The sequence below is a fragment of the Schistocerca serialis genome, chromosome 6, assembly GCF_023864345.2.
Source record: "Schistocerca serialis cubense isolate TAMUIC-IGC-003099 chromosome 6, iqSchSeri2.2, whole genome shotgun sequence".
NCBI classification, from domain to species: domain Eukaryota; kingdom Metazoa; phylum Arthropoda; class Insecta; order Orthoptera; family Acrididae; genus Schistocerca; species Schistocerca serialis.
The window spans coordinates 451,069,734-451,097,521 of record NC_064643.1 but is presented as its reverse complement, the minus strand read 5'-3'; the positions used below and the strand labels follow the sequence as shown (position 1 = coordinate 451,097,521).

At 39.0% G+C, this 27,788-nt stretch overlaps 1 protein-coding gene across 3 annotated transcripts in view; it reads right to left on the bottom strand.

Moving 5' to 3' along the window:
• LOC126485149 (RNA-binding protein 25) overlaps nt 1-27,788 on the bottom strand; it is a 188,022-nt gene that overhangs the window by 117,782 nt on the left and 42,452 nt on the right. For all 3 annotated transcript variants that reach the window (XM_050108815.1, XM_050108814.1, XM_050108816.1), the window contains 2 exons: nt 5,502-5,602; nt 5,373-5,416 (listed from right to left, as the gene is read on the bottom strand). In XM_050108815.1, coding sequence (XP_049964772.1) covers nt 5,373-5,416; nt 5,502-5,602 — 145 coding nt within the window. The remainder of the gene's footprint in view (nt 1-5,372; nt 5,417-5,501; nt 5,603-27,788) is intronic.

The following is a 27,788-nucleotide window of genomic DNA, read 5'->3' as shown; positions in this document are numbered from 1 at the left end:
ATGAGTGGACTTACATGAGGGAGGATCCACATCCATTCTCTTCGTGCACACTGCTGAACATGCGTTACAGATTTACATTCTACTAATCAAGCGCACATGGCAGCTTTTGTCGTGGCATCAACATAGTATCTGTCAGGAGTACGTCTGCCAGCTCCAGGGTGAACATTTGTGTGCATGCTCCATAAGACCAAGTGTTGTTCATCTAATGGTAAGGATCACATATTAGAGTGTGTCTATCAACCTAGTATTACCCAACAGCATAAAATATAGAGTTCTTAGATTACGCGCATTTGTTTGCTTATACTGACACCCTGTATAGTGTATAACATTGGTGCCACTGTCTGCCAAAGGTAACTACCACTAAGATGTATCAACAGTACACAACGAGTGGTGAGAGACAGGTTGGCGGAACGAGAGAAGGGGGGTGCCACGGGCTAATGGGGTGTAAAGAGGGCTTATCTGCAATCTGCAGTGAGAGGAGACATACCAGCATGCCCCCCCCCCCCCCCCCCCCGCCCCACACACACACACACACACACACACACACACACACACACAAACACAAACAAAATTAAGTGCAAAGAAAGTTGCAGAGTAAAAAATGCCTTTGTGCTTGCGAGATTTTTAATAGTGACAGGGAAAGGGCAAAAAGCATACTACACATCAGTTGGAATGGCAATAACAACAAAACAAGGTAAGATAAATAACCAGGACAGCAAGCGTATGGGGCCACACGTGTCCCCCGAGGCACTGCACATGATGGGAGCTGTTCTTCCCACAGCCATCTCACTCCTGATCCATTACAGCTACATGGTCAAGCCACCAGGCAAAGGGAGGTCTCTCAGACACATCCTGTAGTGGGACCCCCACAAAAAGACAACTGGGAAGGCATAATCACTAACATCAGAAAGGTTATGAGTATCAGATATCACAGGTGACAAGAGTAACATTGATCAACAGCCTGCAGACTGGTCATTGAGTCAGTACCAATTAAAATTCAGTCAATAGCATAGAACATATGGCTCTGTAAATGGCTATTAGTTCTACCATAAAAACACTACATGTTCCCAACCATAAAAGCTGTTCATGACCAGTGGGAGATGTAAAAGCATATTCCGTCCTATCCATGGTTTTAGAATAAATGAGCACCCACCACGATACTCCTAAAGAAGAGAGAGGAATGGACAGCGAATGGCCATGGGGGTGACAAACTTTTATGTCCTCAAACAGACCGATCACAAACTTTTACGTCCCCTAAACAGACCAGTCCTGGTCTGTGTACTAACCAAGGAGGCTGTGCAGGCAAACAAGAGAGAGTTGGGTTGTTTTGGGGGAGGAGACCAGACAGCGAGGTCATCGGTCTCATCAGGTTAGGAAGGGAAGTCAGCCGCGCCCTTTCAAAGGAACCATCCTGGCATTTGCCTGGAACGATTTAGGGAAATCATGGAAAACCTAAATCAGGATGGCCGGATACGGGATTGAACCATCGTCCTCCCGAACGAGAGTCCAGTATGCTAGCCACTGCGCCACCTCACTCGGTACGCAAACAAGAGAGACACGTTCTAAAGAGGGTAGGCGGAAATCCCAGAAGAGGACCTCGAGGTGCATTCGAAATAATAATCCCACCAGAGGTGGGCTCAGTGCCACGTGTATGCAAAAATTTGGATGATGGTGGCTCTTCAGTAAGCAGACTATCTATGGGATCAGTCTGTAACACGCCAGTAGCCGGCCTTACACCAAAATTACGGATTGGGTCTAGCAATTTCAAAACTGAGCCATAAACCTGACAACCATAGTCCATAGGGGACACGACCAAGGTCCGGTACATATAGAGAAGAGCAGCACGAGTGCATTGTTCTCATCTCAGTGTAAATAAGTGACTTGCCTGGAGGCAAATAAATGTTACAAATGGTGAGAGCAGTGTGGTTTACACTCTTATTGGGACTGCTTCCAATATCATACAAAAGCAAATACATTCACTGACGTATGAGCAAGCTGATTTACAGACCCCTATAGATGCTCTCTCAGGGCCTGTAAGATTCCAACAGGATGCATGGTTATTTCGAAGAGTTTGAGAATCATCATCAGTTGTTTGTGTTTCTTCGAGAGCAACACAGTTGTCAGAACATGAGGAAATTAGTAGTGTAGTTCCCAGTGGGTGACAGTAAAATCCAATGCCTTTTGATTGGATTGTCGTGTTAGGCTGTCCTGGTTAAGCATGAAGCGGCCAGGAGGATAAGTCATTTCCCAGAATCAGTATCTGTCACCAGTGGGGATGGCACAACATCAATGAAGATTGGTTTGGAGTCTGACAGTGTGGAGGGATCTGGCATCTGTGGCAAAGTCACCAGGGCAGCCTTCGCCAGAGATTTTTCCCTTTTTAATTTTCACAACTTCTGGCAGTTGATATCCTTGTGAGGACTTACCACTGTGGGGTGAATGAATGGGAAAATGGTGGGAAACTTGAGAGACCACAGCCCGCTGCTCGTTCAGCCACTGGCCAGTATCGGGCCTCTGATCCGTAGATTTCAGGTGAGGGGCTCTGAGAGGGAGCCCTGTCACTGATAGATGATGGAGGAGGACGTCATACACCAAGTACTGCTGCTGAGATTGGATATAATCAGTCACTTCTTCCAAGCTTCAAAATCTGAGATATGATCTTTGACCCTCAGTTCTTGAATTTTGCATTCCTCAAGCAGGTTAGTACACTTCGAGGATTGTGGAGAGTGGTAGTGCACACGATGAATTTTGTGAAGCGGCCAGTCATAGTCACCATGAATCAGGTCGTGTGTGCACTTAAAATACATATTCCCGAAGTGGTGGCACTTAAAACGCCAAATGTGATATGGGTAACATAGTTTCACATCGCACCATGAACACATGATTTTTCCACTTTCCTGGAAGTGAATCCCATCAAAAGCGAGAATGAATGCATCACTGTCTTCCTTGCTGTCTGGCAGTCTTCGATTTATATAATGTACAAAGTTGATCCCCCACATTCAAAGTGTTCACATAGTTCCTTGTCTGCATACATCCTTAAGTCCTAGTGAAAAATTTCTTTCTGTAACATGTTGACATTATAATGGAGAATGATTTTGACAGGTACATCAACAAGTCGCTTAAATGAGAGTGACACTGGGGACTGCATAGAATTTTTTTAAAGATGGAATTACTTCAAGATTTGCTCAGGGGAGAGAGTGGCCTAAAGATGTTTAAAAAAAAGGGGGAAAGGGGGGGGGGGGGGGGGGAAGCAGAAACTGCGAGGATAACTGTCCATAATTTGCTTATTTTCTTTCCCTTCCATGATATAGCCAAGGAGGTAAAGTTCCCAAGGTTATAACAATTGGCACTAAATTGGCATCATTGTGAAGAGACTGCCAGAGCCTTGCAGTCACCAGCTGATAACTTTGGCCAAATATCTGCAATGACACCGCCTACTGCAAACAAGGGCTCTCCATACAGGCATCACCCAGCAAGAGCAAAGACCACCTTGTATGATGGCCAGTACCCAGAGAGCCAGTGTCACGAACTGGTGAAGCACCTACTCCTTGGCATGTACGAGGAGTTGGCAGTACGGGGAGTAGGCAGCATGGGGAGTTGACAGTACAGGCATCAAGTGTGCGAACCCTGTGTGGATAACCAGCTATCACTGTGTAGGTACTTGATGGCCACCCCACATGAGCTGGCTACTATATTGGGTAATGGGCAAGACTCCCAATATGGCGAATGCAAGCTGTAAAAAATTATGGAAAAAGCGAATGTCCAACTTGCTTGTGTGGATGAAGATAAATTAGCTAAAATATGTGAGGTAAAAAGGAACAAAATGGAAGAAGTCAAAATAGACATCCAGTGAGTGAGCTAGATTGTCAGCAGGGAATCTGTACTATAAAGATGTCAGAGAAAGGTAAAATCAAAGAAAAATTGCAGCACACACGGAAGGAATTAGTACTGCAATGACTTGGAACCCCATATTCATCATGCACGTACTCAAAAGTGTTGTTAGCCCTCTGGAGAGGGAGAGTGTAGGGGTATACATGGCAAAGAGGTAGATGGGATGCAAGAGGGTGTGGGTCCAGGGGGTGTACATGGGGAACAGTAAATGGGGTATAAGAGGGTGTGGGTCCAGGGGGTGTACATGGGGAACAGTAAATGGGGTATAAGAGGGTGTGGGTCCAGGGGGTGTACATGGGGAACAGTAAATGGGGTATAAGAGGGTGTGGGTCCAGGGGATGTACATGGGGAACAGTAAATGGGGTATAAGAGGGTGTGGGTCCAGGGGGTGTACATGGGGAACAGTAAATGGGGTATAAGAGGGAGTGGGTGCAGGGGAGTGTACATGGTAGACGGGGTAAAGAGGGTTTGGGAGCAGATAGGGACGATGTTAGAGAAGTTGGGGGGAGGTCAGATGGGGCAGGGGGAGGGATAAGAGGTGGGTTAGAGTGAGGGGTGGGGGGTGAGGGGCAGAGGGGGAGGGGTGGGGCAGATGTGCGGGTGGGGGCGAGGGGCAGAGGGGGAGAGGGGGAGAGGGGGAGGGATGGGGCAGATGGGCGAGGGGGAGAGGGGGAGGGATGGGACAGATGGGCGAGGGGCAGAGGGGGAGGGGTGGGGCAGATGTGCGGGTGGGCAGAGGGGAGAGGGGCAGGTGGGAGAGACAAGGAGGGGGTGGAGGGTGTAGAGGGGCAGAGGGTGTAGAGGGGCAGAGGGGCAGAGGGTGTAGAGGGGCAGAGGGTGTAGAGGGGCAGAGGGGCAGAGGGTGTAGAGGGGCAGAGGGGCAGAGGGTGTAGAGGGGCAGAGGGTGTAGAGGGGCAGAGGGGCAGAGGGTGTAGAGGGGCAGAGGGGCAGAGGGTGTAGAGGGGCAGAGGGTGTAGAGGGGCAGAGGGTGTAGAGGGGCAGAGGGTGTAGAGGGGCAGAGGGTGTAGAGGGGCAGAGGGTGTAGAGGGGCAGAGGGTGTAGAGGGGCAGAGGGTGTAGAGGGGCAGAGGGTGTAGAGGGGCAGAGGGTGTAGAGGGGCAGAGGGTGTAGAGGGGCAGAGGGTGTAGAGGGGCAGAGGGTGTAGAGGGGCAGAGGGTGTAGAGGGTGTAGAGAGAGAGAGAGAGAGAGAGAGAGAGAGGGGGGGGGGGGGTGGCTGCTTGAAGTTTCAGAGTTTTTTTGTCTATATGTAGCTGATGAGTAATGCCATATTCACAAGAAATTCTAGTGTGAATATCCATATACAGTATGATTCACAATTAATTGGCAACAATATTACACAATGTTTCGATAATATTACTGAAACAAATTCTGTAAAAATGACCGTTTCCTTCAGGTAGTACTATCTATATGGCAGAAACATAAATCAAGTATCTATTTGGCAGAAATATAAATCAGTCTTACATGAGGTGGCATAGGCATCACAGCAGGCATTAGCGGCGGTGGACCTAGAACAAAAATAATCTCTCTTAATGCATTCTATCATCCAGTAATAGATTGTTCTACAGTAAAAAATGAAGAGAAAATACAAACCTCCTATAGGCATATAGGGCATGGCCATTGCAGGTGCCATTGGCGGAATCCCAGGCACCATGGGTGGGCGCCCTGGATACGACATCACCATGAACCCAACACTACAATAAATGAAATAAAATTTTGTTATAATTAAGATATAAAGACATAAAATATGTAATTTGATTAATTAAAATGCTTGCTGCAACATTCAATCAATCTTGTCAAATGCTCTTTGGAAATAATACCACTGACTCCCAATAACCACGTGTGATGCCAACAATAACAAACACTTATTAATAGTAAACCAAATAAACCATAATGGGGTCATGAGTATTTTTAACAAAAATTAATTCTTGTAAACAATTAATCAAATATCTTAATCACTTTCAGCAAAATAATTTATCCTTAGCTCATTAAAAGATTAGAATGAAAATTTCAGTGCTCTTGGATTAACAATGAATGGATAGTGTGTTTGAAAGTGGGGAGGGGGAGGGTGAGGAGGAAGCTAGCTTGAACAGCAATTCTATGTAAATAACATAAAGCAGCACTAAAGTTGCCTAGAAACGTTTAATCCATTCAAACTCCAGTTCTCAAATCATCTAGCAGAATTATTCCGTTTATGTATTTTAGAATTAACCATCTTGAGAGAGCCTTGTCAAAAGAAAAAAAAACTGTACATAAATTTACACAAGTGGTGAATACTATATAAGATAAACATCCGCTTCTTTGTGACATTATATGTTCAGGAAATTTTTTGCCAGAATATCATTAAAGAAATAAAAGAAGCATTTAATTTATAGAACTGAATGAAGGGTCCACATCTAAAATGTGTCAAGTTGCAACTATCCTCTCAAGAGAAATACACAGCTCAACAAAAAAAGTTAAACACCCATAAGATGTGTCAATGTAACTTTGAATGGCAACTTTCTGCGACAGGTAGAACAGCCACCAGAGGTCATTAGTGTTGTTCAGGTTTACTGTTATTACCAGGCTTGGTAGGACATATAAGGGACGCTGACAGATGTTGAGTGATCCCTGTGAAAGACATGGAGATGCTGCTTACTCTTGTGAGACAGCATTATCAGCATCTGACAATTTGAAAGGGTTCTCACTGTGGGTCTCCAGGTGGCCAGATAGTCGAATCATGCAATATCCAGATTTGTGGGACACTCAGATATCACAGTGGCCTACTCTTTAGGATTCAGACTGACCACCTGAAGGGGGATCACTGTATTGTGCACCAAGCACATCATACTACTACTCATGTACACCTGTCATTTGAGACCAAGTAATGGACTGCCTTGAATATTCTGTGTCATCCTTCACCATTAGTCAGAGACTAGCAGCAGCCAGACTTAGCAATTAGGTCCCTGTGTAACTTAACAGCAACATCACAACACAAATGGTTGCCTTTGGAATGGTGCCATGACTGGGAAGCATGGACTGATGAATGGTGTCACATTGTGTTCAGTAAGTGAATATGGCAGAAACCTGATAAGAGGTGCCATTGTTCCAATGATTTGGAGAGGCACAGTAGTGTTATTCTAGTTTCCATGGCTTGTAGAGCCACCGGGTATGAATTCAGGTCACAGATAGTAGTGATTAAGGGAACTCTGATGGCACAATGGTATTAGCACTCAAATAAAGTATCGTAGTGCCTTTTTTCAACAGGACAGTGCTGATCCACACACAGCATGCACATCTATGAACTGTGAGTGATGTTGAGATACTTCCATGACCAGCAAGATCCCCTCATATGCCCCCTATAGGATGTGTGGGGCTAGTTCAGATGTCAGAACAGTCCCAGTACCATTATCCAGGACCAGTTACAATAGTTGTTGGGCAGCTTGTATCAAGAGAGGATACAATGGCTTTATGATACTCTTCCCAACTGCATCAACACATGCACCCACGCCAGACAATGTGTAATGTCATACTCATAAGAAAGGTAATACTCTCAAGTTCTTTGTAAATACAACCTGCATTTTGTAATCACTGAAGTAATATCACAAACCCTCTCAAACTGTGAAGTTTTTCTTCTTCCACTTCTTCCTCCTCTTCTGATTACTTCAAATTTTTTGTCAGGACTTTTTTTTTTCAGATATTCCAAGCACCTGACTGACAATATAGCACTGTTTCACAATATATGGTTCCAACATGTAAACTCAAATCTGAATACATATTTAAATGACTTGATATCAAATTAAGCCACCAACGAATATTCAGCATTCAGAAGAGAAGCATCTGTTTACCAACTGTAGAATCAAGAATAATATAGGCAAGCTAACAGGCACACACATGCGAAAAACCAAACGTTAAATCTCAAGAATTTAAAATATTTTCAAGCTGCTCCCTTCAATTAGAAGAAATGGATAAGTAGAAAGGTAAAGTAGGATAAGTAGAAAGGAAAAGTAATGACCAAAAATTCCTGAAAGGAAAGTAGAAGTTGTTCCAAACCAAGTGATGAGAGAGAGACCAGATGCAATAGAGGACTTAAAAGCAACAGTGGACTAACAACTAACAGACAAATTCTGTATTACTTATAATGAGCTGCAAGCAATCAAAACATGAGAGCTAAACATGAAATAAGAGTAGAAAAGTAGAAACAAAAGTTACACAAACCTATTTAAAAAAAAAAGGTATGAAAGAGATGGAGAGAAGGCAATGAATTGGGAGAAAGAGGAAAATTGTCTACTGTTTCATAGCTTGATCCTCATTTCCTTCTTATCCCTTTCGCGTGGTGAAGAAACACCTTCACAAGTTTGATAAGTGCCCTCGTCCTATTAGTTCATATATTTCTCCCTCAGTGTCATGTAAGTAATAGAGATCAGAAATGAGCTGTGTATACTCGCTTTAAACTAGTCAGCGAATCCTGCGATGTCATCTCCAAACTCGACGTCTTCCTGTGCCATGAACTCTACTCTTGAGCCTTCACCACCACCAACTTGTTACCAGAGTCTTTGTTGGGTACAAGTGCACTTGACTCACTCACAAAGGGAGTGAGTACATGAGTTTGCAAACATAACCACGGACTCGCATCATTCTCACTACACACGCAACCATTTTGAAAGAAATTTCCGCCATTAAACTGTACATTGCTATTCATTTATTTCATGCACTCATGTTTTCAGCTTCACAGCCATTCTCAAATGAAAGCTGAAATGCCACAAAATGTCGATCTGCCTAAATGACAGAAACAAGTTATATACCAATAAAATCAACCGATCAGTTAGCAGTGAATATTGTTCTGTTTATACAAACATTTATACAGATTAAACTTTTTCGATGACTGCTGTAAATTTATTGTAATATTTAATATATATTCAGAGAACGTGTAACAATTACACTGAATACATTCAGGGCATTGCCAAGTATATAACAACAGTACCAGAAAACATGATATGAGGATGAACTTCAATCACTAAACAGTTATTAGTTATTGAAATAAATTACAGAAATGAATGATAAGCTACACAACTTGCCGTTAGCCCATAAATAAAAGTTGCTACAGCTGAATGAATACAGAAATAGTGCTCTTTTTGGTTGTAGGAATATAACAGTGACATTGCTCCTTTTTTGTTTTCTAATGGCAGGGGGGTGAACTAAACAAGAATACAACCATTTTAATTGCACTGGACGACATTTGTATGTTCTTCATCTTGAGCTTGAATTACAAAATGGTTCAAATGGCTCTGAGCACTATGGGACTTAACAGCTGTGGTCATCAGTCCCCTAGAACTTAGAACTGCTTAAACCTAACTAACCTAAGGACATAACACACATCCATGCCCGAGGCAGGATTCGAACCTGCGACCGTAGCAGTCACGCAGTTCCGGACTGCGCGCCTAGAACCGCGAGACCACCGTGGCCGGCGCTTGAATTACAGTATGAAACTTATCCCACATATCTTCTCTCCTCTTATGGAGGACACCTGCAAATGTGTACTTTGCATCAATTAATTTTCATCTTACACCCTCCACAGTCTCAGAAAACACAGCTTCATTAAAGCCATCTGATCCCGATAATCAGTCATTTCATTTTGACAGTGTTACTATACAGCAGCAAGATCGTTTACTCATCTTCCATACTAACAGTAAATCACGAGTAGCATTACACTCCTGCATGCTTCAATCAGAGAGAATAAGTCTAGGAGTACAAAGTGATCATAGTGCCACAACTCTCAGACTCATCATCTTCGCGGAGCTACAATGAAGTGACCATAGTGCCACAATTCACAGACTCATCACCCTCGCGGAGCTACAATGGGAACACAAGAAGACAGTTAGAGCTGATATAACAGCTGTGCCTTTATTTGTGAAGTATGTTACCCAAATGACAGACTCTTACTCGCTCCGTTTCTGATCTCAAATAAGTAAATGCTTCACACACACACACACACACACACACACACACACACACACACACACACACACAGACAGAGACATGTGTGTGCACCCAGCAGGGCACACGTGCACTGGTAAACGTTATGAATACAGTGTGTTATCAGTGAAATATTATAACGAAAACCAGTTTTTATGCAAAAGCTGTGAGAGTTAATTTTCTTTTAAAACTGATTTCTCACTTACTCACGAAAATTATTTCATAAAAGAAGTCAGCAAATTACTTAAAATGTTATGCACATCATATGAACTCTAATGACAGATAGGAGGAAAAGCTAGTTTATACACAACTTAATATGGTACTAACATGCAGTACAGTCACCTACTTTGAAATTCCAACTTTTAAGAATGTTTGCAATAAAATTCATAAGTTTTGAGCATGGCGTTAGATTTATTAATAATGACATGCCCTATGAGGACAGAATTACTGGAAGAGCATCAAGCCTACAGTTATAGAACATAAGAGCAAGAGTAATTGGATATTAATAAAAGAAAAACGAGAAACCATTACAATTCAACATCCTACCAGCAATGAGGTTATAGCCTGAGTGCAGCCTGAAATGGACGAGAAGGGAGTGAAGACAACACAAGTGGAGGCCTAAGAAGGTAATGGAAGAGTAGGAAACATTTAAGAACGTAGGTCACTCAGTGTTCTAGTTACAAATTTCTTTAAACTTCTTCAAATTTAAATTGATGATGCAACTTTCCACTAATATCATCACTCACCAGTACAGAAGAAACCTCATGTAACAGTTTCCTTATATCTCTTCAATCGCTGCCCATAGTTCTCACAATTCTCAGACCTGACACACCTGCTCACTGTTCCTCCACATTACTTTCACCTTTTTTCCCTGTACCATGCACACTTTGGATAAGATTATTAGGCACCTAATATGATGGTTGATTCCAGGTGAATTTTTTGAATTGTATTTGTCAAAAATCTTTTTACTGATTATTTGTAGCTGTCATAAGTGATAGTGTGATAACCTGTGTTGCTATGCCTAGGACTGTTGGGCAAACCTTTTGGAATGACTACATGAGAGAAAATAAAGTGGTTTTTTTTTCCTCTCTCCAGGTAAGACTATTAAGCCTAGCAGTGCCCTTGCTGTTTTGCATGGATAGCATTTGAATCTACAAGACTTCATAAACAAAAAAATTAATTCAACACTACATGTAAAGCTTTTAGATCTGTTCTGGAAACTGAGCTACTCACAGCTTGTTAAAGAAAGATAGAAGTGGATCAAAATGAGAGAGAATCCATTCCAAATCCACAAATGAAATATTCAGCATGGAAAACATTCTACTGGAGTCTCACGAACTGCAACATTGCAAACCCAAGCAACTGTGCACTCTTCATAAATAACTTTTTGATGCATTCTGTATATTTACCATCTAAACTGCTTCTTTTGTAATTGAATTCTGAGCCTTCATCTCTTTGCTGTAGTTCTTATGTTTTCATCCTTCATATGCAAATGTGGACACCAATTCTAGGCAGTCACACACTTGTATTAACCCAACAACAATTTTACCTATCCCTTGCCCACATACATGGTTTTTGAATCTTTTCTTGTGAAAATATGTATTATCAAGCACAACAATTTTACAGTGTTTTTTCCAAAGACTGCATCACTTAATACCTTCACGAAAATAGGTAAACTGTAATTAACACAGCAGACTTCAAACACTGGCCAGTTTTGGTGGTTTTGCGGTGCTAAATACAATATTCATAATTATAATTGACAATACTTTGAACTGTGAGACTGCAATATCTTGTGGTTGAGAATCCACTTGGAACTCCCACAATAACTAACTGCACAGAATGGCTTATAAATCAAAGGAATTAGAGTCTGTGTCCCCTCCACCAGAGTACAATCTACCTTCCCATTAGTTAAATACTTATTATTTTATGGTTGGTGTTTGGGTACTGAGTACATTTCAGCTGTATGCAATTGTGAAATTAAAGGGCTTTGAGTGGGAAAAATTGCAATAAATGTACTTGTGAAGCTGTTACTTCTTCAGTAGTGCTTAGTTTTCATTCCACATGTAAAGCATTTATCATCCAACCATTTCATTTGGAGGCAATATACTGACTGCTATCATCAAAGAGATATTTATCAGCTTTAACAAACGCACATTGCAGCTCCAGAATACTTCAAAAAACAATCCATTAACATACAACTACACAACACACCACTGCGCATAAAACATTCTAATATGATGAAAGCTGGAAATTGCTACATTGACAGAAGGTGCCACTGTAGCAAATATGTGACAGTACCCATCTCCATATGTAAGTAAGTTATTGGTACACTCAAATATAGTATATAAATAATATGGATGAAAGTAAAACAATAAATGTCCCCTTTCTACACTAACACTTTTAAGTTGGCTACAAATACATCCAGGGAATATAAGGCAAATTAACAGAGCATTCACATCTATGATATTAATTTAACATGAATTTTCCCATTAGGGGAAACATTGGTGACTATGAAAGTTTCAGTCAGACCTGGAGGCATGCTCATAGAGTCTAAGGGTTAAAGCAACTGCCCACAAAAATTAGGAATCCAGGCTCAGGTTCCACTTTGGCAGCTATTTACAACTGTCACAACAAATCTATTGTATCTGGTAGTGGTCTAGAAGATTCCAATAGAGCAATATTTCCCTTTGAAAAGAAAATCTAGAGGTCAGTTAACTGCATTGTCCATTGCTCAATGAACAACACATGACCAATGACACTGGATTCCCTCTGCTCTCCTACTTGCATAACCACAATTACTCAAGTGAGCTGGTGTAGTTTTAATTAACCAATAGTTATTAGGCTCATCTGCTGATTGCAGAATTTTGAAGAAAAATTACATTTCAGTTTTATTGGAGACACCAGTGCGTGCTTCTTTAGAAGATAATTTATTTTCCAGTGCAATCACATGAATTTCAATACCAAATTGTCAGTTTGAGCCATCACTGGCCATCTTCAGATCTGGTAATGGCCAAGGCCAATAACTTCAAAATGCCTATGGAGATGCCTATGATCACTGGTTTTGAAAATAATTAATTTTTCTAGGCAATCACAGGAATTTCCATGTGAAATTACCAGTTTTGGCCATCATCAGTTCTGAAAATGACCCATGATGGCCAAAACCAGTTATTTTGTATTAAAATTCAAGTAAAATTTGTACAAAATTTATTATAAGTCATCGTTCCTTACATATACGTCCATGGCGATTAGCTTGCTATATTACTCTAAGCATTCAGAACTTCAGAGATTTGTTCACAATTTGTGTGTTCTTTTCATTAATGCTGTCAGTAGTCTAGACTTTGAACGGTTTGCTTCACGCACTTCAAGTATCATTAGAATAGCTGTCTGGATTGAATATTTCCAAGATGAAGTATGTCACTGGACATATTTTGCTTCTAAGGTAGAACATATCCCTCCTGAACCAATTTTTTGTTTAGAGCCATTACTGAGAACATAATTACTGACTGTAAAACTAGTGTAGAAGTTCCGATTATTTCAAAATAAATGTGAAACACAATGATCTGCAATCAACATACATGCTAGTGTATATCAAGCCAGTTAGCTTTTCAAAATACTATTTTAACTAACATTAATTAAATCCCCTTGTTAAATAGATTTGTGATATACATACATACTAAATTATGAATTTCCAATCAAATAATTACTTTTCCTCTACACTGAAAATCCATTGCTTTGCAGCTGAAAAATTAATAAACAATTTTTAAATACTTATGTTTTTAATTACACATGGGAGCATGAAAAGGCATTATTTCAAAAACAAAGAAAAGCCCATCAGCGGCTTAAATCCATCCATTTAATCTCAATGTCTTTAACTGGCATTTTCACAGCAGTGTACGGATTTTTCAGCCTACTAAAATCAACAAAAAGTGAAGATGTAATGCTCGTTTTTAGTACAACAATTATTTTTACAAGTGCCAAAACAAAGCATTGAAGACAAAAAAGAAATGATAATTTTATTACTCTCTGAAGTAATAATATTAAAAACTTTGAACATTATCACTGATGAAGTCCACTGAAAAACCACCTACTTTTTCTACGGAACAAAATACAATCTCCCACAAGTTGTGAATATTTATATTAGTTGCTTACACTAAAAACCTTACAAAACCTAGTCTTCAAAACAATCAAAGGAGAAACTGCTACTCATTGCATTAATACAATTCACAAGAGAGTTTGCAGTGAACAACAAATTTAGAAAACAACCAATTAAGCTACATTTATCTGATGGGACAGAACACCAACTCAAGAAGGGATGACAGAGAAACTATAAGTTTCCAAGTTCAAAATTTGGATGCTCTTTTGGATGCTCTTTCACAAGAAACACAAAGTGAACCCCATAAGCTGGGACTATGATGGGCAAGGCACAATAAGAAGGCAACCTCGAAAATCTGACTCTTTCAGCAGTGTGTGTATGATGCCATCACTAAGCAACAATCAGATACATATCTACAAACTTATTCCTTCTTGTTTACCCTATGTGTCTAGTTCTTGGTGCTTTGCTTTTGGGTCTTACAACTACTTGGCTTCTACTCTGGCTATCATTTGGGCCTCAATTTAGTTTGTGAATATTTTGTTAGCAACTTCTGCTCATATTTGTAATCCACTTTCCAAACCACAAAATCAAACATGTGCAGCTCCACCGCTTCTTTTGTTGTTATCAACAGATACAATTCTGCTGCTTTTGCACTGTTCCAAACTTTGTAACTACCTAACAAAATAGGCAGTTTTCACTGTTTCTGTGTACAGTCCCTTTATTTTTAATACTATAATAATAAAATGTGCAAAAACTGATGAATAGGGACAGGAAAATTTTATAGAAATGACAACACAAAATTAACGGTTTTTAGAGAAATAAACTGAAATCGAGGATTTTTATGAGAAATAGAGAAATATGTAATTTCACGATACAAAAATGTCATAAATCTGAGGACAGTAGTTCATAGTTGTAACTGAAATCTCGGAAAGTAGCGAAAATCTCGGCTCGGAAAGAAGCGAAAATCTCGGCTCGGAAAGAAGCGAAAATCTCGGCTCGGAAAGAAGCGAAAATCTCGGCTCGGAAAGAAGCGAAAATCTCGGCTCGGAAAGAAGCGAAAATCTCGGCTCGGAAAGAAGCGAAAATCTCGGCTCGGAAAGAAGCGAAAATCTCGGCTCGGAAAGAAGCGAAAATCTCGGCTCGGAAAGAAGAGCAAAACTCAGAAAGAAAAGCAAAACTCAGAAAGAAAAGCAAAACTCAGAAAGAAAAGCAAAACTCAGAAAGAAAAGCAAAACTCACAAAAAATTCGGAAAAAATGCAAAGTTCGTCAAAAAACAAAATTCGTCAGAAAAACCGAAATCCGTCAGAAAAACGAAATCCGTCAGAAAAACCGAAATTCGTCAGAAAAACCGAAATTCAGCAAAAAAAGGAGAAATTCGGAAGAGACACCAAATTCGGCGCAGAAAAACTAAATACGGCACGGAAAAACTAAATACGGCGCGGAAAAACTAAATTAGGTGGAAAAACTAAATTCCTCAAAAAACCCATAAATTGGCGAAATTGGGTAAAAAACCGAAATTCAGCAAAAATACAAAATTTGATAAGAAATAACACCAAATTTGGCAAAAACAACACTGTATTTGAATATATCAACATCAACTTTGGGGAAAATTGCACTGAATTTGGCCAAGACAACAAATTTGGCAAAAAAAGATAGTGAAAATGCAAAAAAATAAAACCAAATGTGGCAAAAAGTAACACAATGTGGCAATAAGTAACACTAAATTTGACCATAAGATAAAAACAATTTTTTCCTTTCCCTATCGACAAAATATTGACAATGAAAGCTAAAGAAAAAGACTGTTTGCAGAATATTAACTTCTCAATTTTTTCCTCAAAATGGAGACCAAAATGTGTTGCTTCCTAAGGTGATTCCTTCAGCTGTACTGTTGCATTGCAATGTACAGCTCACATTAACTTTAAAAAAAAAAATCCAAACTGTTCCTCAACATGGAAATCATTTAGGACTTAAGTATCCAGCAAGTTTAATTACTCACTAACTACCAGAGATCACATCATGAAGTCGTTGCTTAAAAGCTAACGACAGCCTGCTTCTTATTGCTCCTCTTCACGAAAAGCTATTAGTAAATTCTACAAAGTCTCTGAATGATCTGTCATCACTTCTCAAAAACTCATTGTGTGTCAACTCCTGCCTCATCTTGCTTGATTAGGCACATGAGATATACACTTTGGTGTGTCAATGTACTTTGATGCATTACATTTCTGTTATTGTTGATAATATATGTTACAATATTTGGTGTGGCTTGACAGGAAGTCTTTCTACGCAAGCACATGTGTTGGAAGGAAGCACTCATTTTACTATTAAAAATTAGTTTACAGTTAGAATTAAGTTATGTATCACAATAGGCACTAGTATGTGTAGTGTTGAGGGAAAAAGAAAGTGCCTTCTTAAAGAAAAAAGCAGAAAATTAGCTACTAATTTTCACTACCTGACTATCCGTGAAACATGCTGTCAAAGTATTCTGAGCAAAAAAGTTATAAAAATCACAAGATAAATGCTAAAAAACCCAGTTAAGTCAATAAAAATTTACGTTAAATGAAATGGGCACAGACTAAAATACAAAAAAATTTAACAAACAAATACAGAAAATAAATATTTAACAAATAAAAAAAACCGAACACAATAACTAAGCAAGAAGAATTAAATTTTTGAGAATTATATGAAGGAGTACTTTACAGCAAACATTCAGCAGTACTTAAATGACTGTTCTTATCTTAGAATAACTTTTAGTACTTCTTGTTTTAAATGTAGAAGCTGCAGTAATGCTATTACCTCCAGAACATATCAGATTTAAACATTTCTCCACACCAAAAATGTAATAAGCATTTTTTTATTCAAAGATTACTGTGTCTGCAGTACTGGATAACTATGCATTTCTTATGTACCTATATTCACTTTCATCTGAATAATACTGAAGAAGAATGCTGGAAACCAGCACAGCACTGTCCTAACAACGTACAATATCTATGAAATATGCAAGCTGAGGAACCTTTTACACATAGTAATTCTCACACACTGCACATGTTTTGCCTTCCTGATACCAAGTTACAGATTACTATATGCTGTCATAACCATATTTTAGTATATACGAGGGCCGTTCAGAAAGTAACCTCCGGTTGATTTAAAAAAATACACCAAGTTAAATAAAAATATTTTAATACATACATCTTACAACTACATCTTTGCACTATTTTTCTACATAGTCTCCATAGCGATTGAGGCACTTATCGTATCTCTTCACAAGCTTTGAAATTCCTTCTGCATAAAAATCACCCGCTTGTGCCTGGAGCCAGCCTGTGACCGCATCTTTGAGCTCCTCGTCGTCATCAAACCGCTGTGACCCGAGCCATTTCTTCAAATGCATGAAGAGGTGATAATCACTTGGCGCCAGGTCTGGGCTGTAAGGTGGATGGTTGATAACGTCCCACTTGAAGGACTCAAGAAGGGCCGTTGTTCTGCGAGCAGAGTGAGGACGGGCGTTATCGTGCAAAAAAACGATACCGGAAGTCAGCATACCACGGCGTTTGTTCTGTATAGCCCGTCGTAACTTTTTTATTGTTTCACAGTACACGTCTTGATTAATGGTCATACCACGTTCCATGAATTCAACCAACAACACCCCTTTGGCATCCCAAAACACCGTTGCCATCAGCTTTCTGGCAGAAAAATCTTGCGAGGCTTTTCTTGGTTTGGTAGGTGAATTTGAATGTGCCCACATCTTTGATTGTTCTTTTGTCTCAGGGTTCACGTACTTAATCCAGGTTTCGTCACCGGTCACGATTCTGTTTAACAATGGTTCTCCTTCGTCCTCATAACGTGACAGAAAGTCTAATGCAGAGGCCATTCTTTGAGTTTTGTGGTGGTCGGTAAGAATTTTGGGCACCCATCGTGCACAGAACTTACGGTAACCCAATCTTGCTGTCACTATCTCGTACAAGAGAGTCTTAGAAATCTGTGGAAAACCAGTAGACAACTCCGACATTGAGAAACGTTGATTTTCACGAACTTTTGCATCAACTGTCTGAACGAGTTCGTCAGTCACCAATGATGGTCTACCACTCCTCTCTTCATCATGAACGTTTTCTCGTCCACTTTTAAATAAACGTACCCATTCACGGACAACTCCTTCACTCATAACTCTTGGTCCGTACACGGCACAAAGCTCACGATGAATAGCTGCTGCAGAATATCCTTTGGCTGTAAAAAACCTTATGACAGCACGCACTTCACATTTGGCGGGGTTTTCTATTGCAGCACACATTTCAAACTGCCACAAAAACTAAACTAGCGCAGGTACGACGTTCACTCGACCAGGGCTTGATGCCGACTGACCTGTTGAGTGCGTGACCGCACAGATGGCGTCGCTACTCCCCTCACAACCCGCACTGTGACCAATCGGAGGTTACTTTCTGAACCGCCCTCGTATTATACCTACTTATACATTCTCCACAGTGCTCATTAGCTTTTTTCTAAATGGGGAAAATTAACTGACAATTTTAGTGGTGGTCATAAATGGCTCTACATTTTAACTTTTATATTACAAACATAGTAACAGAGAGGGAAAAAATATTCATCTCTACAATTATGAAAAGACTAGATTGCTACTAACTTAAAGACAAGATGTTGAGTTGCAGACAGGCATAAGAAAAAGACAGTTAGATGCTGAGCTTTCAGCATAGACTTCTTCAGAAAAGAAAGGAACACATGCATACATTCACATAGGCAAACAAACCTCGCACACACATGTCCACTATCTGTGGCCACTCTAGCAAGACTATGAGTAGCAATCTATCCTTTTCATAACTGTTGATATTCCAACCTGGACTATCCGTTGTTTGAAATAATCATCATTATAACAGAGATATAAGTATTAGTACTGTCAGGTTTAGGATGAAAACAGAAGCACTTGTTCCATCTCTGTCATTGGAAACACTGCAGTAGCAATGCACACACAGAATTTCTAATCTACAAGCACAAAAATTTGGCAAGAAAATTTCAACTGCCACAAACTGTGCCAATGTAAACAACAATATATACACCGTTATTTATGGCATATATGTTAACTTTCATGGTCACAAAACAATGACCAAAAGGCATATCTGAACAAAAGCCAGTCAGCCACAGTCTAAATCACAACAAAAAAGTGCCAGTACAGTGCCACACAAAATGCTAAGCTAAATACACAAATCAATGCATCAATTTTTGCTCAGCCATAATGTCCTTTGGTCATAACTCATAATACACAAAAGCCTTAGATCTGATTTACACAGTTTGCAAAAATTCTGTTAATTTCATCATCCAAAACAAAAGTGTGCCATTTTTATTAATTCACAACAATGATTGTCATTGTCTTGAAAGTTCACATACCTTACAAAAGGGATACTAGGGAATATCGGTAAACTTACTGACCACAGAAAGCTGTCTTGACTTGAATCCTACTTCACAAGCATTCTTATAGGGTTATGGCACACAATCTTAACCTTTTTTTTCCTTTCATGAAAAGAATTTATCACACAAGGTTGGCAATGCATTATTTAGCTGATCTTTTTTTCATTAAATTGTGTCAAAATATGGTGGAAAATACTGATACACAGCGAACTGAAAAACATCAGCCAACTAATCTCCTGCTACGAAGCTATCCTACAGTAAGATATGGTTTCTCTTATGGCGATGAGAGAAAGAATGCTTTTGCTCTATCATTTCCAATAAATTTACATTCACATTCTTTTATATCTGGTTAATAAGTCATCAACTACAAGATCATTATGGAATAAGCAAGAACTACTTTCTGATCACGATAGTGGCACTAATCAATACTAGTGTCAAAGTAAAGATCTCTACGCATCCCCAAAATGATGCAAAAACTCTATTAAAAACCTAAAGGCTGGACCAGTACCTCACCTCCATGCATATGTTATAATTTAAACATATAAACTGAGCACTAGAACATATTGTTTTGCAACTTCCTTATCTCTGTAGAGGCTTAAATTGTGCCCACCGAAGTTCCTTGTGCCATTTGTGTATTAGCATTGCATTCTTTGAAAATTTAAAATCAAATGCAATTCACATCTGTTTGTTCCTTTACTTTCAAAATCATGAGATGCTCCAAAATCAATACTATTATACACACAAACTAAATACACCTTTGTATACACAGCTTAATTGAATATACTCAGCAATACTGATAAATCCAAGCAGATATTAAGATTCGATTACATTAACCATTTAAACTGACAGCCTGTAACAGCCCACCATTTATCTAAGCTAGTCATATCAATTCACTAACAACTGCAAACAAAGTTTTTTGGATTTTATCGCAGTCAGGCACTGTGAACTAAATCTACAAGTATGTATTTTATAACATTTTATTTTTTCAAGCACGACACTGTTCCCAACATTTAGACTGATGTCTGCTTCCAGTGATACATAAACACTTTATTTATTTCTAATACATAAATGCTTTATTGATTTCTGCCTAGTTGTGATTTCCATTCTCTCTTCACACCAGCATTGAGGTGGAAAAGGCTATCAAAATAAGAAAGGGTGTTGATTACTTGTACAAAAACAACCCGAACTGGTCCAAAAACTTTTAACTTTTGCAGGATTACAGCACAGACTAATGGTGAACAAACCTTAAAGCATCTTTGATCAACAATTTTTATACATATTGTAACTGATTTGTGCAGCAATAGCATTCAAAAAGCAGGTAACCCAATGGAAAATTAGAACAACAATGGAATACGTTTTTTGTAAACCATTTTGGCCTACTAATTCAAAACTAATCAGAAGATGGAATGCTGAGCAATTAACACTCAGATTTGCAGACATCTTTGTTTCCCAATCGCATTCACAAGGCGACTAAAGTATCAAAAAACTTACAGACTCACACGACATTACATTTACATTGCAAGTAGTACCACTTTACTCACTGTCCACAGTAGATTTTTCTGTTATTTCCTGAGAACCTTCTGCGTAAAACATCTAGGACTATCTTAGTAAATAAAACTGTAAGCACAAGAAATAACCTACGGCTCCAAGCATTAGGTAGTATTACAGTACAGCACACAGCAAGACAAATGAGCCAAACACATCACAGTAGCAACATACTAAGTCAAGTAACTCCTTATAAAAAGTGCACTGTAATTAATAAAGTTCTATAAACAAGGTCAGGACATTACATTCATAAATGAACTTAATTTTCACATGCTTTTCCAAATTTGCAAGGTAAAATCTATGATAAAGCTGAAAGATAAATCCAACTGATAGCTTAAGGATGCACTATTGCGCAAGCTCTCAATAACTCATCTACACAATGCACAACAAAACAAAGTTTTGTTGTTTTGAGAGCTTAAAATAAATAAAAGGATGTGACCACATTATTAGGATCATGTTGTTGCGGTGGGAAGAGTGACTGTAATAAGTGCTTAACAAATAACTGTAACAACGTGAGTTGCAGCTAGTCATCTGCCATCAAAAATTACCTGAAACCTTTGTGCAAATATCTTCATAATCATGTTTATCCATTTCCATGCACAGCTGTTGCAGCTACTTCTCAATTTACATACCAGATATGAGCAATGAGCCACAAATACATTACTAATTAACATAAAATTCTTCACATTTTGACAACATATTTCCAAAATCAATCATTCCCTAAACTCTCTCTCTCTCTCTCTCTCTCTCTCTCTCTCTCTCTCTCTCTCTCTCTCTCTCACACACACACACACACACACACACACACACACACACACACACACACACACACAGTGAAGTAGTGTAATATTAAACCTAAATAACAAGTAATAATGCACAATGAATTTCAAATTTTCTTCTTTTTAGCCATATAATTTATGTGAATTTTTATACAAACCTCGGATTTCACATCCAGGCATACTGGATACTATTACTGCAACATAACCAATGCAAGTGCTAACAAGCTTCTGTGATCATAATTATGTAAAGAAAAAAATGTTGCTAATAACAGACAGCAGTAAGAAAGGTATAAACTTATCCCAAACCAACCTGACAACAAATAAAATACTGGAAGTAAGCTAAGGTAACAGTAACTCTAGCTTCCAGCTGTTATTTGGGGAGAAAATGACTCTTGCTTCCAGTGCAACCAACATTAATAGAAAATACACTATTAATACAAATTAAAGGATGGACTGCACTAACATTGTAACATTGTATTCACAGCATGAGACAGGGCCATACTGTTCATCCTCATTAACATAAATCGACAAAAGAATATGCCCTACATGCATATATACTGTCTACATTAATACTTTCATAAATAATGCATGCAAACAATACTGAACATAGTAACAGTTAATGGTACAAGAAAAGCATCTCATGTGATAGTCACCAAGTAACAAAAAACAATTCTGAAAGTAAACAACGACAAAGTGTTAGAATCTGTGACAGTATTGGAGCTATAACAGTGAAATTTAGTTATAAGCTCAGATTGTAACTACAAATGTGTTTATGACTGGTTCAAACTAGTCTTCAGCAGACCTATTGATGCACGTGCAAAGAGCATAGCTTTTAATGTATTGTTCTCAATTGCTCATTAGGCAGTTTTATACAGGGTGTCCCATTTATCTTGCTCGCCCAAAATAAATCTTTGCTGGTGCTTTAAATAAAAAGATATTTGAACCAACATTTTTTATCATCATTGTCTAGTTCTTGATGATGATATACATTTTATGCATCCCCACAGATGCAGTAGACACAGGATAGAGGTTAATTTTTTTAAACACAATCATGTACATTTTGTTCACAAATACACTTAACCTCTCCAAAAGCTATTCAAAAATGTATCACACTGTACCATTTTTGTCAATAAAACATAGATAAGAAAAAGATAAAGAGTACACATGTTGTGACAAAAATGAGCTGTTTACTGCCTTGATTGTACACATTATGCACCCAATGTAGTGCTGCAGTAGACGTGTGTGTTTTGCTTATGATTTCCACTGCATGTAAACAACACAGGTACTCCTAGACAGACACAGACACACACACACACACACACACACACACACACACACACACACACACACACACACACATCTCCACCTCATTTTTTGTTACTTTAGCATACAGTACACTGCATACCAGTGTAGTCGTGCATCAGAGTAACAAACTGCATAGCAATAGTGCACATTGTGAATGCAGTTTTTGTTGAGTAAAGGTGTATGGTGTACATGCATCACAATAAGGTAGAAATGCTGCTAATCTATGGGGAAAGCACATTGACAGGAAATAATTTAGTAATTTGCATTTTTATGTTCAGTACTGTTAGAGAACATTGTGATTATGTTATTATGTCTATCTTGTACTCTACTGTAAATTAGAAATCATCGTAGAACACAACAGTCGAACCTGCTGAGGTCGCTGTGCTCACTGGCATAGCCATAAATCCTCAAGTAAACAAACGATGAATCCAACATGGAGTTGGAATCTCAATAACAAGTGCACACCACATTCCATCTGGATTTTTTTCTGTGGGGAGCAGTCAAGGATGCTGTCTATCAAAATGTTCCAACAACACCAGAGGACATGCAGCAATGCATTACTGATGCTTGTACAGTCATCACAGAGAATGTAGTAGCATGACGTAGGCATCCATCACCCACAGATAGACCCTATGTATGGAGGTCAATTGTCACCATCTTGAGCATGTGATTTAAACACCCTGTTTTTCATGTAGTGGTAATATCACAGTTAAAGTGCCATGTCACTTCATCGCTGTCATGAGTACTGTAATACTGTGCTTTACAATAACAAGATCCAACTACTGTACAGTGCAGTACTGCTGCATTCAATGTTTATTGGTAATTTATAAATGTTCAAGATGTTAAATGATTTAGTTAACGAAATGCTCTGAAATGTTATTTAAATTAGAGAAGTTATGCTGCTAGTTTTGTAGATAAAATGGTACAGTGTGATGCATTTTTAATAGCTCTTGGAGAGGATGAGTGTATTCTTAAATAAAATGCAAATGATTTCCTTTAAAAAAAATTAAACTCTACCCTGTACCTGCTACATCTGTGGCGTTACATAAAACATATCCTTCAGCAAGAACTACCCAATGGTGTTAAAAAACGTTGGTTGAAACAATTTTTCATTTAATTCATCAAAAAGAATTATTTTCGGTGAGCAAGATAAATGGGACACCTTGTACACCTATGAACAATGCAAGTGATGTCTGAAATGCATCAAAATATTCTTAATTCAAATTGCAGCTATGGTCATAACTGAAATAAATACAGGGTGACAATTGCTAAACCTTATTGGGGTGGGGTGGGGAGGGGGGGGGGGACAAATGTAAATTAGTTACAAACTATGGCTTGCCCACAATTTATTCAACATGTAAACTTCACTACAGATATTCAGAATTAGGTTATAACATGTTTGATATGGCTGCCTTCATTGGCGATGATGTACCACAGACGAATAGTGAAATTCTGCATGACCTGCTGAAGTGTCAGAACATCTACCCTGTTGTTGACCTCCTGAATGGCTGTTTTCAGCTCAGCAATGGTTTTGAGGTTATTGTTGTACATTCTATCTGTAACAGAACCCCACAAAAAGGAGTTGCATATGTTCAGATACAGAAAATATGGAGGCCAATCGAGGCCCATTCTAGTGGCCTCTGGGACCCCAGAGCCAGGATGCAGCCCCAAAGTGCTCCTCTACGACATCAAACACACTCCTACTTTGATTGGGTCAAGCTCCATCTTGCATGAACCACATTTCGTTGAAATCAGAGTCACTTTGGATAATGGGGATAAAATCAGCTTCCAAAATCTTTACATGCCATTCCGTAGTCACCATGCCATGAAGACATATCACACTGATTATTCCTTGACAGGACACTGCACACCATACAGCCATCTGTTGAACATAAAAAGACTTCTTGATTGCGAAATGTGGATTCTCAGTCCCCCAAGTGCGCCAATTTTGCTTACTGAAAAGCCCATCCAAATAAATGAGGGCTTCATCACTACACCAAACCATATTCACATCAAAGTCCTGTTTGTCAATTCTGTGGACAATAGTGTCGGCGAAACATAACCGTTGTCACACGGCTCTGGGGCTTAATGGGTGATGGGTTTGAATTTTATGTGGGAAGAGATGCAGGTCTTCAACAACAATTTGGCACAGCATCTCCAGATTGATTCCCACCTGTTGTGCAGCTCATCTGGTCAATTTCCTGGGGCTGGTTAGAAAAACAGTGCGTGTCTTTGATATTTTCAGGCGTTTCCACCCTGTTTGAACAACAGACATTGGCAACAATGTCATCACAAAGACTACCCGTTCTCTCAAACTTCCAAATTAAATTCTTGATTTTTAGCACACCTGTACCTATTGTCTTCAGCTTGAACTCAGTCACAAACTTTCTTTGAGCAACAGTTGGGCAGTTATTGCACACATAGTATGTCTTCACATGTGCTATACACATGCTGAACCGGGACATTTTCATGCGCAAATGGCCAAAAACAACAAGGAGCACGCGCCTACGCATACTATTTCCCACCAAGCGCCGCAGTGAACAAATCAGTTTGAACGTCCTGGTGCAAACCGTTCAGAAGTTATGATGATTTTTTAAAATATAATTCAATAATTGTCACCCTGGATCATAATAACAAAAACAAAATTTCACATTACATTGTCTTGTGGAGAAGGTAATGGGACAATACAACAGATGCTACCTGATTTTTAGAGACTCATTTCCAAATTATTTATGCAATTGTTTCTCATTACTTGATCTGGTTTTTTTTTCCTTTTCCTTCTGATGACATAAAACAACACAAAATCAGCAATACAATGTTTTTGTTAATAACAGTCAAATTTAAATTAAGTATATTTATCCTCTGAATGAACCACCAAATTATCATTTTGTTTTGCTGTCAGTAAATCAATAATGACCTTTCCAACACTCAATGAGTAGCTTTGTATACAGTTTTGAGAAAAGTTGCAAACACTATCACACTGTAGTAGTGACATTATTTTACAAATATGAATTGCCAGAAAGAAAAAGAAACAGAGCATAAGAAATTACCATACAGGGCAAGGACTCACAATTAAAGGAGACTTTGTCGAACAATTAAACACACTTCACTGTCAAGAAAACTGTCTGAGTGTCCTGCAAGTTGTGACATCACTTGCTGCTAACAGTCAGCAGTTTGTTCATATCTCTTCATTCAGATTCTTCTATAGTATTAGTATAGATTCTTCTATAGTATTAGTATACAAGAGGTGCAGATGCTTTCAGCAATAAATAGGCCTAAACAGCACACAGTAAATTCTCTGATGTGACTGTTTCACACTATCTTGTTCACAATGTTCCTCAATGTGGCAACATGAATCTATCCTGGGGTATTCTTAAAGTGAAATGGACTGGAACAAGTGAACTACGTATTGAAGAGGAACTGAGGGCAGGAGCAGGGGAGGGGAGAGTGCATCAGAAAGAAAGAGAGGGAGAGAATGAGGAGGAGAGATCATTTTTAATTTGTGTACAACACAGGAAGGATGGGTAAGCATAGAACACAGTGGTGATGGCAAACTGCAGCTTTTCAACTTAAGTTGCAACATTATGTAATAGTAACAAACATGCAACAACAAAAATATTCAACCTTTATCTGCAATTTATGCCCAACTGGTGCACGCAAGACAAACATTTAATCTCAAAAATGCAACAAGTTCTTTTTGCCAGGAAAAATGACTATACTTCTCCATTTTACAACCAAAGCCAGTTGCATGCATCTACAAATCACAGACAGAGGATTATCATGGGTCACACAAAATGTTCAACAAATACACTGTCAGTGCCTTAGGAAGAAAAGATTTGATCAAAGGCAAATATGGATACCTTTGGAGACTATATTTTTCTTTTTATTACACATCAAAGCACTGAAGAGTATTCCAGATCATGAGGAATAATTCCTCAAATTTTCAGTGTGTGTGTGTGTGTGTGTGTGTGTGTGTGTGTGTGTGTGTGTGTGTGAATAAGAGTATGTGTGAATAGTCACTGTGTGAGTGTAGTAGAAATGGTGGAAGGACTGCTAAGAGGGGGAAAAACAGACGTGTTTTGTAACACCATACTGACTTATAAGAAATGAATGGTTTCATATGACAAGGAACAGATGTTATTTAAATTCATCAAAAATTTGGCTAGTCATCATTCCCTCTAATCCCGCTTCACTGTAAACTTTTTTGGAAACTAATCAGAGCTGATTTCTGACTAAACAACTGTAGCATATGTAAAACATTCTCGGTTTTCTTGTCGCATCAATTCGGGATAAAATCTCAAGCTTTTGATGATAGCCTCCATCATCACTGTCAGCTGCAACTGACTGTCTTCACTGCTGCTGTGGTGGGCTTATATAGCCCGTGGACGGCTTCTGGTTTGTCACCTTGTGACTGGTCGGCGATTACATACTGCTGTCGCAGACGGTGTCAGTGTCTGCACTGGTGGCGCCACTGCTTCCGTGGGAACGTAAACCCTGCAATACACTTTCTCCTCCGGGAAAATACACTTTTTTCGTGTTAAGTAACAGTATACTTTTCCTCGGCACTGTAAAACTTATCTATCCTTTGAATGTTTATGGTTTTATACACCAACGTAGAATTTCGCGACACTTTAGAAAGCGCAACTCAGGAAAAAAAATAATAACACTTTTTGGAAAGATCTTTGATGAGGAGCAACATGTACGCTACATATTTTCGAGTTACGAAGGTATAAATTCAAATTCCACCAAACACCGCATGTTACTTTCTGAAGCATTGAAATCGAGACTGCGAC